The sequence below is a fragment of the Labeo rohita genome, chromosome 25, assembly GCF_022985175.1.
Source record: "Labeo rohita strain BAU-BD-2019 chromosome 25, IGBB_LRoh.1.0, whole genome shotgun sequence".
NCBI lineage: Eukaryota > Metazoa > Chordata > Actinopteri > Cypriniformes > Cyprinidae > Labeo > Labeo rohita.
In genome coordinates, this window is record NC_066893.1 from 21598954 (window position 1) to 21614579 (window position 15626).

General features: G+C 30.8%; 1 protein-coding gene across 3 annotated transcripts in view; it reads right to left on the bottom strand.

The window, feature by feature from the left end:
• Positions 1–15626, bottom strand: part of man2a2 (mannosidase, alpha, class 2A, member 2) — a 46285-nt gene that overhangs the window by 18243 nt on the left and 12416 nt on the right. For all 3 annotated transcript variants that reach the window (XM_051099984.1, XM_051099986.1, XM_051099985.1), the window contains exons 5-9: positions 14121–14265; positions 10726–10897; positions 6956–7083; positions 6646–6819; positions 3714–3900 (exon numbers count right to left, since the gene is read on the bottom strand). In XM_051099984.1, the coding sequence (XP_050955941.1) occupies positions 3714–3900; positions 6646–6819; positions 6956–7083; positions 10726–10897; positions 14121–14265 (806 nt within the window). The remainder of the gene's footprint in view (positions 1–3713; positions 3901–6645; positions 6820–6955; positions 7084–10725; positions 10898–14120; positions 14266–15626) is intronic.

The following is a 15626-nucleotide window of genomic DNA, read 5'->3' on the forward strand; positions in this document are numbered from 1 at the left end:
TGAGGTCCAGTAAAGTGCATCCATCCGTCATAAAAAGTGCTCCACACGACTCCAAGGGGTTAATAATGGCCTTCTGAAGCATTTCAATGTGTTTGTGTAAGAAAAATATCCATATTTAAAATTTTATAAACCCCCGGGAGTATGCAGAGTACTTTTTATGATGGATGGATGCACTTTATTGGGCTTCAAAATCTCAACAGCCATTCACTGGCATTATAAAGCTTGGAAAAGCCAGGACATTTTTTAATGTAACTGCTTTTATTCATCTGAAAGATGAAAGTCATATGCACCTAGGATGGCTTGAGGGTGATTAAATCATAGGGTAATTTTCATTTTGGGGCCTTTAAGCACTGAATAGACAAAAAGTGGTGTATATACACACTAGCATTCAAAAGTTTGAGTCAGCAAGATTTTTTTTTTAAAGAAAAAGAAAGTAAAGAAAGAATTTTTTTTTTTTTATCAGCAAGGACATGTTAAACTGCTCAAAACTGACATTAAAAGCATTTAAAATGTTTTAAAAAATATCTGTTGTTTTGAATTTTCTATTCATTAAAGAATCCTGAAAAAAAATAAAAAAAATTCTGAAGGACACTGAAGACAGGAAATAATGGCTGGTGCAAATTCTGCTTTGCATATACAATTTTAAAATATATGAAAACAGAAAATAGTTATTTTACAAATAATTTTGTAGATTTAATCAAATTATGTGAATTAAAATTAATTATACATTTTCTAATTAACAAATTTCTAAATAATTTATTAATTTATTATCATTGTATTGTTTTATATCATTGTTATTCTAATTGTACATAAATTAATATTATAATACAGTGGTGTCAATCAATAAAAAAAAAAAATAATCGCATATTTTTCTGATATTAAATCACGATTAATCTTACCTGATAATAAAGTTTTTAATTATACTTGTATATTGTAATAATTTCACATTCAAGCTTCAAAATAATGTAGTAACAACATAAAGAAAGTATATTTTTTGTTTAATGCCATCTTTTTTTTATGACTGAAGGCAAGTATCACTGATTCCAACTGATGTCTCTATGATTTTTTTTTCCTAATATTTAACCATTGACTATAGCCATTCAACATTATAATTGAGCTTTCAATTTAACATTTATTAGACTTTAAAAAATAACTTCTAATTCAAGTGAACCTGTGCTCCTCAGCAAGAAAATATAGCCTAATTTAATAAAGTTATCAAACATTAAATTATATAAAATTCTAAATTATATAAAGATAAAGATTAAAACTATAAACATGATTGATTTCCTCTTTTTAATTTTGTTCTTTGATTAACAGACATCACAGCAGCTGCTGTTACTTTAAAAGCTGCCACTGCTGAACTTGAAGCGGATCTGACACTGCTGTAAATGCGACTCTTAAATAATAAACACCTTTTTTACTTCATGACTTAACTGAGGAAATAACTATGACACCGCATACTCTCAGTTTCTTTTGAGTTTGAATAGGCTATTATACAGAGCTGTAATATAGCCTAATACACTCTGAGCACAGTATTACGGCTGACAGGACAGGAATATTCGTTTTTACCGACATATGGCCTGACAACATCTCATCTGACCGCAGTTCTCTGTTGTTCTACTGAAGCTCCTTATTACTGGTACCATTCTGCGCTCGTTTGACTTGCGCCTGGCGCTGAGGTGAAGTTGGAACGTGCGTCTGAAAAGTCTCTGCTCATCTAAATAAATGCAATTCTTTAGTAGTTGTGACTGGGATGGCCAAACCTAGCCCCACCCCTGCGTTAAAGGAGAAGTCCACTTCCAGAACAACAATTTACAAATAATTTACTCATCCCCTTGTCATCCAAGATGTTCATGTCTTTCTATCTTCAGTCTTAAAGAAATTATGGTTTTTGAGGAAAACATTTCAGGATTTTTCTTCATATAATGGACTTGATTGGTGCCCCGATTTTGAACTTCCAAAATGTAGTTTAAATGCAGCTTTAAAGGGCTCTAAATGATCCCAGCCGAGGAAGGAAGGTCTTATCTAGTGAAATGATTTATTTTTTGACAAATAAAAATTTGTATACTTTTTAAGCACAAAAGCTTATGTAGCACAAGTTCTGGGATGTGCGAATTAGTGATGGGTTGTTTTTTTAACAAATCTTTAATGTGGCTCGGGAAGATCGAGTCGTCTCGGGGAGTGATTCGTTCAGTCGCGCATGCGCAACATCCTGTTGGGTTCTGTACTGGAATTAGTTCACCTGTTTCGAGTCTTCGGGTTTTTTGAGTCGTTCGTTCATCTTATGGGGCTGTCATGTGATGAACGACTCAACGACTCAACCCTGAAAACTTGTCAGATAAGAGGTGAGGTGAGCTAATCATAGACTAAAGACCCAGGTAAACAATGAATGAATCTTTTCTATTTCTTATAGCATTATAGTTTTGTCTTGTTTGTAGTGTGATCAACGTTTGTGTCAGCAGTAGATGTGTTAGGGAAGTAACACGTAACATCTGTATTATATTTTGCTAAAATGAACGAAATGACTCGAAAAAAAAAGATTCATTCATTTTGCTGAACGAGACCCAAAGGTCAGAGACGGGAAAATGATCCGAACTTCCCATCGCTACTACGAATCACAAGTTCATCGTCTGTGTACTCCTGCTAAAAAAAAAAGTAGAGTATGGCGAAAAACTCCATCTTATTTTCTCCTACAACTTCAGAATCGTCCGATATAATTTTACCTTTTTGTTTGTAAACAACGTTTGACTTGCACTTTCTTAGTCTTTGCCATTCGCTTTGTAAACACTGGGTCTGTAGATCCGCCTACGTTCGATGTGACCTTTTGACCTGATTCAATAGTGTTGTGAATGCGCATCCCAGAGCCTGTGCTACACAAGCTTTTGTGCTTAAAAAGTATACACATTTTTATTTTCTAAAAAAAAATGGCCGATCATTTCACTAAATAAGACCCTTCTTCCTCGGCTGGGATTGTTTAGAGTCCTTTGAAGCTGCATTTAAACTACATTTTGGAAGTTCAAAATCGGGGCACCAATCAAGTCCATTATATGAAGAAAAATGTTGAAATGTTTTCCTCAAAAAACATAATTTCTTTACGACTGAAGACAGAAAGACATGAACATCTTGGATCACAAGGGGCCGAGTAAATTATTTGTGAATTGTCGTTCTTGAAGTGGACTTCTTTAATTGCGCTAAATATTTTTAACGCATTAAAATGAAAAAATTAATCTCCTGGGTTAACGTGTTCATTTTGGCACCACTAATAATATAGTAATTCATAAATTGTTTAAATAAATGATCAGGGCATTTACCTAAATGCCCTAGTTTTCATCCTAGCAGTTCAATGCCTAGTCATTCCAAAAGGAAGAAAACACATTTTGGAGAACATTTTAAAGGAAGTGACTCATAAAGCTAAAAGTGTATCCATAAAACCCTCCACCTATTCCAGTAAACCTGAAAGACCTCTAAAGTGTAATGACAGGTGCAAACTAATTGCTACAAGCTTGTTAATATCCTGGTTTTCTTCTGCTGTGGATTTGGGTTTGAGCCCAGTTCAAGAGCAACCCATATAAAAACAGCTGGCGCCAGCTGGGTGATGGACAAATGAATTCTGTTGGCTAACACAGGAAATTAACCTACATTCATTCTTTGGCTAAACTCACCCCGATCAAATTAATTCCCTGCTTTCAGATTAATCAGCCCTACAGCCTCACCTCTCGGCCACGTTGGCATCTGTGATGGCTCGGGGCGGCACCTTCCACGGGCAGTTGACTCGACTGCCCGGCAGCCTCTTGAAATCAAACTGGCAGCAGATCTTGGGGTCCGGGCCGCACGTGTGAGGCACGTCGTAGCTGTAAAACGGCATCATGTGGCAGAACATGTCTGTGCCCGATTCAATATCTGACAATAAAAAAAAATGAAAGAAATAAGCTCTGATGTGTAGGTCTTGAAGCCACTCAGATGGGTTGGCAAGACTCCTTGGCAAAGCTTTCAGAAAGCTTTTGCCAAGGGTTTGTGTTTTCTGAAAACGTCATTAGACATCTAAAGCCTTTCCAACATCTAATTAATGATTACAAACACTATATTATATTAACTAGATGTTCTTAAGAAATATGAGTGGTGCTTGCACATCCAAAACACTCTGCCATGATGCTACCTTTTTTGACTGGTTGCTAGGTGCTTCCCAATGTGTTTTTCTAGGGTGTTGGTATGTAGCTTACTGGCCCAAGTCAAAAGTACACATCAACAAAGTCAAAGAAAGATATTGTAGATAAGGCTCGATGAGAGTCTAAAGGATCTTTTCACGTTTACAAAGTGATTATGTAGGAAGGGTGGGGATCTAGCTAACCTGCTATCGATAGCCTTTCCGAAAGAATAAAAAAATAAGGATGATTAAAAATGATTTCCGTTAATTGAAATAAAGCTGAAGTAAAATAAAATACAAAAGAAATGGCTAAGTTAATACATTTTGTTTAGTTAAATTTAGTAAAGTTACTAAAATGACTAAAACTGAAATAAAAATACATTTAAAATATTGGACAAAAAAGGTGACATTGAAAAAAAAAATGTACAAATTTAAATGTTAACTAACTAAAATTACTAAAACTGGATTAAAAATAAGTTTTAAAAAAATTAAATAAAGTAGCATTTTATAACTGAAAAACTGCCTTGGCAACTAACTGAAATAAAATTATTTTAAAGTAAAGTACTACAATTACTAAAACTAAAACTGAAATAAAAATAAATAAAAAATATAAAATAAAGTAACAATAAATAACTGAATAATTGCCTTGGCAACTGAAATAAAACATTTTAAACTTGAAGTACTAAAATGACTAAAACTGAAATAAAAATAAAAATATATGTAAAATATTACACAAAAAAGGTAACCTTTAAAAAATACTGCAAAATTAGAAATGTTACTTTAGCAACTCACTAAAATAAAATAAGCTGAAATACTAAAAATTACTTAAACATATATACATATGTATACATATATACATATGTGTGTGTATATATATATATATATATATATATATATATATATATACATATATATATACATACATATACATACATACACACACACACACACACACACAGACATATATACATATACATATACATATATATATATATGCATATACATATATATATATATATATACATATATATATATATATATATATATATATATATATATATACATATACATATACATATATATATATATATATATATATATATATATATATATATATACATATACATATACATATACATATACATATATATATACATATATATATATATATATATATATATATATATATATATATATATATATATATATATACACATATACATATACATATACATATATATATATATATATATATTAAATAAAAAAAGCAACCCTACATTATTGAAAAATTGTTCTGGAATAAAACAAATAAAACTAAAATAAAACTATTTTAAAGTGAAGTACTAAAATTACTAAAACTAAAACTGAAATAAAAATAAATGTAAAATATTAATCAAAAAAGGTAACCTTGAAAAATATGTACAACAAAAATAAGAAATGTTGCTTCGGCAACTAACTGAAATAAAACTAGTTTAATAATCAAAATTATTAAAACTTAAACTAAAATAACAAATAAATTAAAAATATTAAATAAAGTAACTTTAAATAATTGAAAAACTGCCTTGGCAACTAACTGAAAATTACTAAAACTAAAACTGAAATGAAAATAAATGTAAAATATTAGTCTATACATTTTATAAAAAAATATGTACAACAAAAATAAGAAATGTTGCTTCAGCAACTAACTGAAATAAAATTAGTTGCATTACTAAAATTATTAAAACTAAAACTAAAATAAAAATAAACTAAAAAATATTAAAAGTAACCTTAAATAAATGAAACATTCCCTTGGAATGTTGGAACTCCCTTGGAACTCAAACAAGTTTCAGTTGAAGTACTAAAATTATTGAAACTGAAATAAAAATGAATTAAAAATATTATTATTATTAAAAATTACCGCAAAAATCAGAAATGTTACTTCAGCAACTAACTAAAATAAAATGAGTTTACATACTAAAATGACTAAAACTAAAACTGAAATAAAATAAAAAATATTAAATAAAAAAGTAACCTTAAATAATTGAAAATTTGCCTTTACAAAAAATTTAAATAAAATGATTTTAAAGTAAAAGTACTAAAATTACTGAAATAAAAAGAAATAAAAAATATTTTTAAAAAGTAACCTTAAATATTTGAAAAATTGCCTTAACAGCTAACTGAAACAAGTTTAAGTTAAAGTACTAAAATTATTAAAACTGAAATAAAAGTGAATTAAAAATATTGAATTAAAAAGTAACCTTAAATAACTGAAAAATTGCTTTGGCAACTAACTGAAATAAAAAAATTTTTAAAGTGAAGTACTAAAATAAATATAAAGCTAAATAGAAAAAAAAGTGGAAAATTAAAAAGTAAAATGAACATTGAAAATATAAATTATAAGGAACTTAAAAATACTGAGGAGATACTTGATTCCGATTTGATTAAATGTGTAATAATAATGCTTTTAAATAAACAAATATACTTAAATGTGAATGCATGTTTTTGTTTTTGTAGTCATTTACCCCAGGCCTGCCTCCACATGAATTCAAGGCTTCGTGTGGCTGAGAAGTGCTTCTTGATGGAGTAATGAACCCTCTGGATCAGCATGCTGCTTATGTTCGCCCGTTTCAGTAGGTAAGGCATCGTGGCGCTGTGCCCAAACGGATCAACGGCCCAGCCGGAGCGAGGGGTCACACCTGCAGTAACACACCGATTAAATATTCCAAACCAATCTGAAGGAGGCACTTTTAAGATTAAACCCAGATCTCCTACATCTAAAGCAAATGCAAATGCACTAATTGCTAAGTCACACCATCCATAAATCAGTCTTACCCAGATTTTTCTCTAGCCACTGATGACCTTCAATGAGCTGATCGATCATGGCGAAATAGTGAGCGGTGGCTTCATCCGTCATGACCCAACCTCCAGTCACCATCTCAAGCTGTCCATTGAGGATCAGCCTGAAAGGTAAATTTAAAAAGGATTCTTAACATTTAAAGCACTGATCACAAGACGAGGTGAGGAAATCCACAACATTAGATCAGGGTTTATAAGGAGCAACTAGACTAGTTAACCTTCAGCGGATTACGGAGTTAAGAAGATGAACTGATCAAGAGTGGGCATGAGGGACTGAATCAAAACACAAAAGACAGAATGAGGGCACTGAACAACCAACATTGCACAGACCTCGTTTTTCATTCCGAATGTAATGTATTATCCAAGTGAACGTACCGGCTCAGTCAGGAATTGATTGGATTGTGAAAAAATGGAATTTAAAATAACTGTTTATGTTAATATATTTTAAAATGTAATGTATTCCTGTGATGCAAAGCTGAATTTTCAGCATCATTACTCCAGTCTTCAGTGTCACATGATTCTTCAGAAACCATTCTAATAGGCTTATCTGGTGGTCAAGAATCATTTCTTATCATTATCAATTACGGCTGGAATCAAAAAAGTAATTGAAACCAAAATTCAGAACCTCTAATTGACGTACACTACCTGTTTTTGAACAGTAAAATTCTGAAATATTTTTAATATTTAAAATAATTGTTTTCTATTTGAATATATTTGAAAATGTAATTTATTCCTGTGATCTAAACTACATGTTCAGCATCATTACTGCAGTCTTCAGTGTCACATGATCCTTCAGAAATCATTTAATATTCTGACTCCAAGCTTTTGAATGGTATAGTGTATAAAGTTACAAAAGCTTTTTATTTTAGATAAATGCTGATCTTTGGATCTTTCTATTTATCAAAGAATCCTAAAAAAAAAAAAAAAAAAAAATTACTCCACTGTTTTAAATATTGATAATAATAATAAAAATGTTTATTGAACAGCAAATCAGCATATTAGAATGATTTCTGAAGGATCATGTGACACTGAAGACTGGAGTAATGATGCTGAAAATTTAGCTTTGATCACAGGAATAAATAATTTTTAAATATATTCAAATAGAAAGCAGTCATTTTAAAAAGTAAAAATATTTCACAATATTACTGCTTTTTCTGTGTTATGGATCAAATAAATTCAGGCTTAGGGAGCAGAAGAGAATTCTTAAAAAAAAAAAAACATCAAAAACTTTTGACTAGTAGTGTAATTAAGTACTTGCACATATTAAGTGACAGGACAAGATCGTTGAGAGGAACATCCCATGTAACAGCAATCATGAGTTTGAATTCACACCTATAACTATGAGTGCATTAAAATAATAATAATAATAATAATAATAATAATAATAATAATAAAAAATAATCATACAAAATAATTTTAATTGAGGTAAAACATTCAATTAATCAAGATTTTGATTTTAGGTAATTTCGTCCAGCCCTATTACCAATGTTGAAAATACTTTATAATACTTTATAATATTTTTGTGGAAATTGATACTTTTTTTAAAGATTCTTTGACGAACAGAAATTTGAAATTTAAATCTTTTTGTAACATTATAAATGTCGGTACTGTCATTTTCAATCGTTTTAATGCACGCTTGCTGAATAAAAGTATTAATTTCTTAAAATGGAAAGTCGTAAATCGAATTAAAGAATAACAAAGACAAACTAAGAAAAACTAGGGTAAAGTTTGATTTTTAAAAAGGATAGTTCTGTCATGAATTACTCATGTCGTTCCTAACCCGTAAGACCTCCGTTCAGCTTGGAAACGCAAATGACAATATTTTTGATGAAATCCAAGAGCTTTCTGACCCTGCATAGAAAGCAACACAACTGACACGTTCAAGGCCCAGAAAAGTAGTCAGGACATCATTAAAAGGGTGCTATTATGCTTTTTCACTTTTTGAACTTTAGTCAGTGTGTGGTGTGTATCTTTGGGCATAAAAAAAGATCTACAAAGTTACAAATCTCAAAGTCCACTCCAAAAGGAGATACTTCGTTTTTAAAAAATCCCATGTCAAGAACTACAACGAATGGCTCCTTTGGACTACAACGTTTATTTTCCACATGCAATGATGTCACAACCCAGTCTTTTAGAATATCATTAAATTAAATCCCGCCCACGGAAATATGAATTGTTGGGGGTGGGGTGAGGTGAGGGTGTGGTGAGGTGAGGTGGGGGATTAGCCAAACTTTAGCAAAGCAGCACGGAGAGCCGCTTCAACGAACCGCAGCGCGGCGGGTATAAACACAAGCACTGATTCAAAGCGGTAACGCACCGCAGACGTGTGCAGTACAGGGGGTCGAAACACATGCTGAAGCCGCAGTCTACTCTGGTTGCCGCGTCAGAGCCATAACGCGCCACAGACATGTGCAGTGTGTGGTGAGAGTTTTATTCATCATACAGTGTAGATAACGTTAGCTTCACTTATAACATGAGTGTTTTTTTTTTAAATGCATAAACTTTCACTAGAATAGTCTAGGCTAATCAGTGATGATGTTCTTTGATAATGTTAGGCTGCTTTTAGCCTTATGCTGGAGCTGGTTTCGGGCAACAAAGTATGTCAATAATTAAATGCATTAGCACGATAATATCATGTACTGGTGATCTCGCAGGCTAGGCTAGATAGGACCCAACACTACTGTAGCATAATATTTACTCACCCTCCATGCATCCTAGGTATATATGACTTTCTGCTTTCAGACGAATGCAATTTATCCTGGCACTCCCAAGCTTTAGAACGACATAGACGGGTCTTTCTCCTCATCAGTCCAAAACAAGTCCATTAATGTGCATCCATCCATAATAAAAAGTGCCTCACACAGCTCCGGGGGCTTAATAAAAGCCTCCTGTAGCCAATCGACGCATTTTTGTAAGAAAAATATCCATATTTAAAACGTAAGAATCACTTTAATCTAGCTTGCGCTAACAGTTGTACACGAAACTTGCTGCTTTGACAAGCGGCGTGGCAGTACTGAAACACCGTCTAAGCTGTTCGCCAATCGCAACGCACTGGGACAGCTAACCAATCACAACACATTTCGTTTTTCAGAAGGTGGGTCTTCATTAAACCTGGAACTAATCGAGCCTTATGTGCCAGGCTGGGAAAAATGTATTGTAATAATGTAAATTATGTTAAAATTCATGCATTTTTCAAACCACCAAGCATGAAAGCATGTTCTAGTACACCCCCAAAACAAAATCAACATTTTGTAAAAGAGCATAATAGGACCCCTTTAAAATAGTCTATGTGACATCAGTGGTTCAGCCTTAATTTTATAAAGCAACAAGAATATTTTGTGGACAAAGAAAACAAAAATAATGACTTTATTCAACAGTTTCTTCTCTTTGGGTTCAATGCCAGTTGGTTTCTGCGTAAGCACCACACACATTTCAACAAGAAATTGTTGAATAAAGTTATTTTGTTTAATTGCAAACAAAAAGTATTATCGTAGCTTAATAAAATTAAGGTTGATGTCTGATATCACATAGACTATTTTATTGATGTCCTTACTACCTTTCTGGGTCTTGAACGTGTCAGTCGTGTCTATGCAGGATCAGAAAGCTCTTGAATTTCATCAAAAATATCTTAATTTGTTGTCAAAGTCGAACAAAGGTTTTACAAGTTATTGACACGGTTTTAATTTTGGGCTGAACTATCCTTTTAACATCATATTATTTTTAACTTCATAAAACTCATTACTCACTTGCGCATCGCCTCTTGTTTATGTACATCTACGCTTTCCCACCATTTGGCGAAGAACGATATTTCCGACCAAATGAATTTCCGACGAGGATCTTCGGCCAGTTTCACCACCATGTTGTTGAAGATATGCTGGGTCTGGTCATTGTAGTATTTGTCAAATGTTTTGATCCATCCTGTCACAAAAGAAGTGCAGTACAAAGTCACAGTTACAACCATCCAAGAAAAGTAAACAGATCTAGTTCTGCCACCACAGAATGAAGTGACAATAGAATATGTGCTAAAAACAAATCCTCTTTTGATAAAACACTGAAAAGTTGAAAAGAAGCACAGCCGTTTGGCCACACTTCATTTCCCTGAAGAACAACCTGTTCAAAATAACACCGTCTGTTCATTATTCAAAGGCACTGCTGGTCCGTGCAAAAAAGAAAAATCAAACCTTTGTGTCAGCGCGGGAACAACAGATCCGTGCTGACCCTCAGAATGACAGAAAGACATTTCGAGTCGCAGTAGACTGATTGAAACATATAGGGAGCATGTTCGGTATTACGCAATCTGCATTAAATGCGCAGCACCACAAAGACCAGTGACACGGTACTGACCCCAATAAAACAACAGGGAATCGGGTCACTGACTTTAAAGTATTAGATTCTCCGTTCTCTCATAACCCTGCAAAAAAATGCCAACTGCAGGGCTTCGCGAGCAGATTTGGAAACTTATCTGTCCTGTGGGTGATGCCGAAACTCATTGTGTTTCTCTTAAGGTGCCTCGCAATTTGTGCCAACACTGCAAAATGCAAGCTCGGTAACTGACCCACTTTACCTGCACGGCTCTTTCAGATATGCACTGCTAGGTGTTAGACTGAGGATGCTGCATCAACAACTAAAACAAAATGAAAAATGTTACATCCACTTAAAGGCGGAGGGTGAAAACTTTCGGTGGAGAAACTTTAGAACATTTTTAGGTTGCTTAATGAAATCTATGGATGAAAAGGACAATGAAATGTTGTCACTGAAACAAAATATCCAAATTCAAAAGTAGTGTACCGTTTTTTCAAGAAATGATACCTATATTTAGCAAAAATACATTAAATTAATCAAAAGTGACAGTAAAGACATTTATAGTGTTGCAGAAGATTTCTATTTTAAATAAATGTTGTACTTTTAAAGTTTCTATTCATCAAAAATCCTGAAGAAAAAAAAAGTATCATGGTTTCCACAAAAAAATATTAAGCAGCACAACTGTTTTTAACACTGAGAGTAATGAGAACTGTTTCTTCCGCAGCAAATCAGCATATTTGAATGATTTCTGAAGAATCATGTGACACTGAAGACAAAAGAAAGGATGCTGAAAATTCAGCTTTGCGTCAAAGAATTAAATTACATTTTAAGATGTATTTAAATAGAAATGTGTTATTTTATATTTTATTAATGTTTCACAATATTATTATTTGCAGCTTTAGTAAGCATGGTGTAAATTAAAATTAAGATAAAAATTAATGGAACAAATTTATGTATTATTATTATTGTTAATTTTTATTATTATTGTTAATAATAATCAGGTTATATTAATTAGTATAATTAATAATTACACGATTAATTAAAATAACATTATTATTATTATTATTAATATTATTATTATTAATAATAATAATAATAATAATAATAATAATAAATATAATAATATACTTACACTTTAGTATAAAGCATAAGTATATTTTTATAATTATTAATTAATACTGTTATATTAATTAATAGTATAATCAATAATTGCAATCATATTCATCTATATACTACATTTAATTTGTTATTTAAAATTGTTTTATATTTTTTAATCAAATAAATGCAACTTTGGTGATCATGATAGTAAATACAAACCATAGGTGTAGATTTAAGTTAAGATTAAAATTAATGGGACAAATGTTTATTATTATTATTATTATTATTATTATGAATACTGTTATTTTTATTAATACTGTTATTTTAATGTAAAATTAATAATTACATTATTAATTAAAATAACACTACTATTACTACTACTACTACTACTACTACTACTACTAATAATAATAATAACAACAACAACAATATACGTATATTTTAGTATATTAGTAAAGTATAAATATATTATTAGAATTATTAATTAATACTGTTATTTTAATTAATAGTATAATTAATAATCGTAATCATATTCATCTGTATGTTTGTTTTATATTTTTAATCAAATAAATGCAACTTTGGGGGCATGATAGTAAATACAAACCATAAATTTAAAATTAAAATGACAAATTTGTGTATTATTATTATTATTATTGTTATTATTATATTATTATTAAATAAACTGTTATTTTAATTAATAGTAAAATTAATTACACTATTAATTAAAATAACAGTATTAATAATAATAATAATAATATACTTATACTTTAGTATAGTGTAAAGTATAAGTATATTATTAGAATTATTAATTAATACTGCTATTTTAATTAATAGCATAATTAATTTTTTTATTTCTTATTTAAAATTATTTTATTTATAAATTATTATATCAAATTATTATATCAAAATTACATACATTTTATTTATTATTACTTTTGTAATATTTCATTTATAATATTAATTATTATCATTATTATTACCATTTATTATAAAATATTAACCTTCTATATTTATAGTTATAGTTTTGTTTGCCGTTGATAATATTAGTTTCTATTGGAGCATAAATGAAGTGAATATGCTCTTGTGAGGAAGAGACCGAACAGATGTTGCTGTAAGAGTTTTTCAATAAAGACTTCTGAATTACATTCCTCCTTGTAACCAGCATTATTATTATTATTATTATTATTTACCCACATTCACCTCAGCTGTTGCCGACCATCGAAAATAACAAGCTGCAAGCTGTTCACCGTCTTCATACCTCTCATACTCTTCCCTACAAAAGTGAAGTCCTCAAGTAGTTGTGCGTCATTAAAATAACAATAGGTTTATGTGCCCGTTCAAGTCAAGAGATCACCAACAGGAAGTGATTATGGGCTAGCAGCTGACATTCAAACAACTTGTGCGTTTCTGAAGCCATGCGATAGTTTTATATGAGAAACAGACTGAAACTTAATTTGTTTATTCAATGAAACCAGCTGTGAACCAGAGATCTAGGGCAGATTTAAAGATTATTAGTGAATAAGTGAATATTTTATGATACTTTTATGGCAGTTTTGTGTTTTGTCAGTTCCAGTTACATGACTAATTGCAAACACAAAACACAAGTTACACTCGAGACTGCAGACATAATACATTATTCATGTAGAATGAAATCCGATAGCAGAGTTTTGACTCTTTCAAAACGGTCTCAAAAAAAAAATATATATATATTATATATATATATTTATAAACAGATCCCTACCTGGATCGTTGTGTGAATGAGGGACCACAAACACTTGCAGGGGCTCGTCGTCCCACTCGTTGGGCTCGTAGGTGATCTCAAAGCCTTGCTTCCAAACACCTCCGTCCACATTATCAAAGCTCAGCAAGGAGTATACATCCAGCATCTGTTGCCAGACAATCAAATCAGAGATTGTCACGAATGTTATTGCATGGATTCATCTGGATCCGTTTTGATCTGCTTCACAATTCCCAAATATCTTTACGAAAACCTCCACTTGGAGACATAAAAATGTGATAAAGACATTAAATTTAGAGATTTAGCACAAATCTAGGCATGATGTGGACTTTCTGATAAATACCACGTCTCATGGCAGTTTGAAATAACTGACAGATGACACAGGACCTGTATTTAGTGTAGGTGTGACAGCCTGAAGCATAACAGCGCAACCAATGGAGACTTCAAGTGTCTGTACACAACATGTCAGGTTTTAGACGTGTTTTGAATAGCTATTTTCAATTTTCTCAAAATATTAAAAATTCAGATATCTGAGGATAAATAATATTAAAGGTGCACCAAGTAATTTTTTTTAATAAATTAATACTATAGTATACTGTACATAAACAAAGTTTAAAAAAAAAAAAAAATATATATATATATATATATATATATATATACATATATATATATATATATATATATATATATATATATATATATATATATATATATATATATATATATATATATATATATATATATATATATATATATATATATATATATATATATACTGGCCCAAGACATAGTCCTCTTAAATGGTTAAATCTGTATCGTAGTATACTTCTGTTCCTTTAAAGGGATAGTTCAACCAAAAATTAAAATTACCCATGATTTACTTACCCTCAAGCCATCCTAGGTGTATATGACTTTTTTTTTCTTTCAGATGAATACAAACAGAGTTTTATACATATATGTAAAAAAAAGTCCTAATTCTTCCAAGCTTTATAATGGCAGTGAATGGGTGTTGAGATTTTGAAGCAAAAAAAAAGTGCATCCATCCATCATAAAACATACTCCACACATCAAATTGATGTGTTTGTGTAAGAAAAATATCTATATTTAAAACTTTATAAACCATATGCATGTACATTATACAGCTTGGAAGATCCAGGATATTTTTTAAAAACAACTGATTGTATTTGTCTGAAAGAACCAATTTTCATTTTTGGGTGAACTATCCCTTTAAGCGAGTGCTAGATGGTAAATGTAATTTAAATCTGATCTAAAATAGGCAAAAATAATTAAACATCCAATATCAGCAAATAAAATCCAAAAGGGCCAATACCAATTTAAAAATGTTATTAAAATAAGATTCAAATTAAATAAAAAAAATAAAAATAAAAAAAAAAGAAGATAAATATTGTGCATTACTAGGAGAAAATTAAGTGAGTGCTAGGTGATGGGAAATGTAATCTGAAACGAAACCTAATCTAAAATAGGCAAGTAAAATAAAATAAAATTACA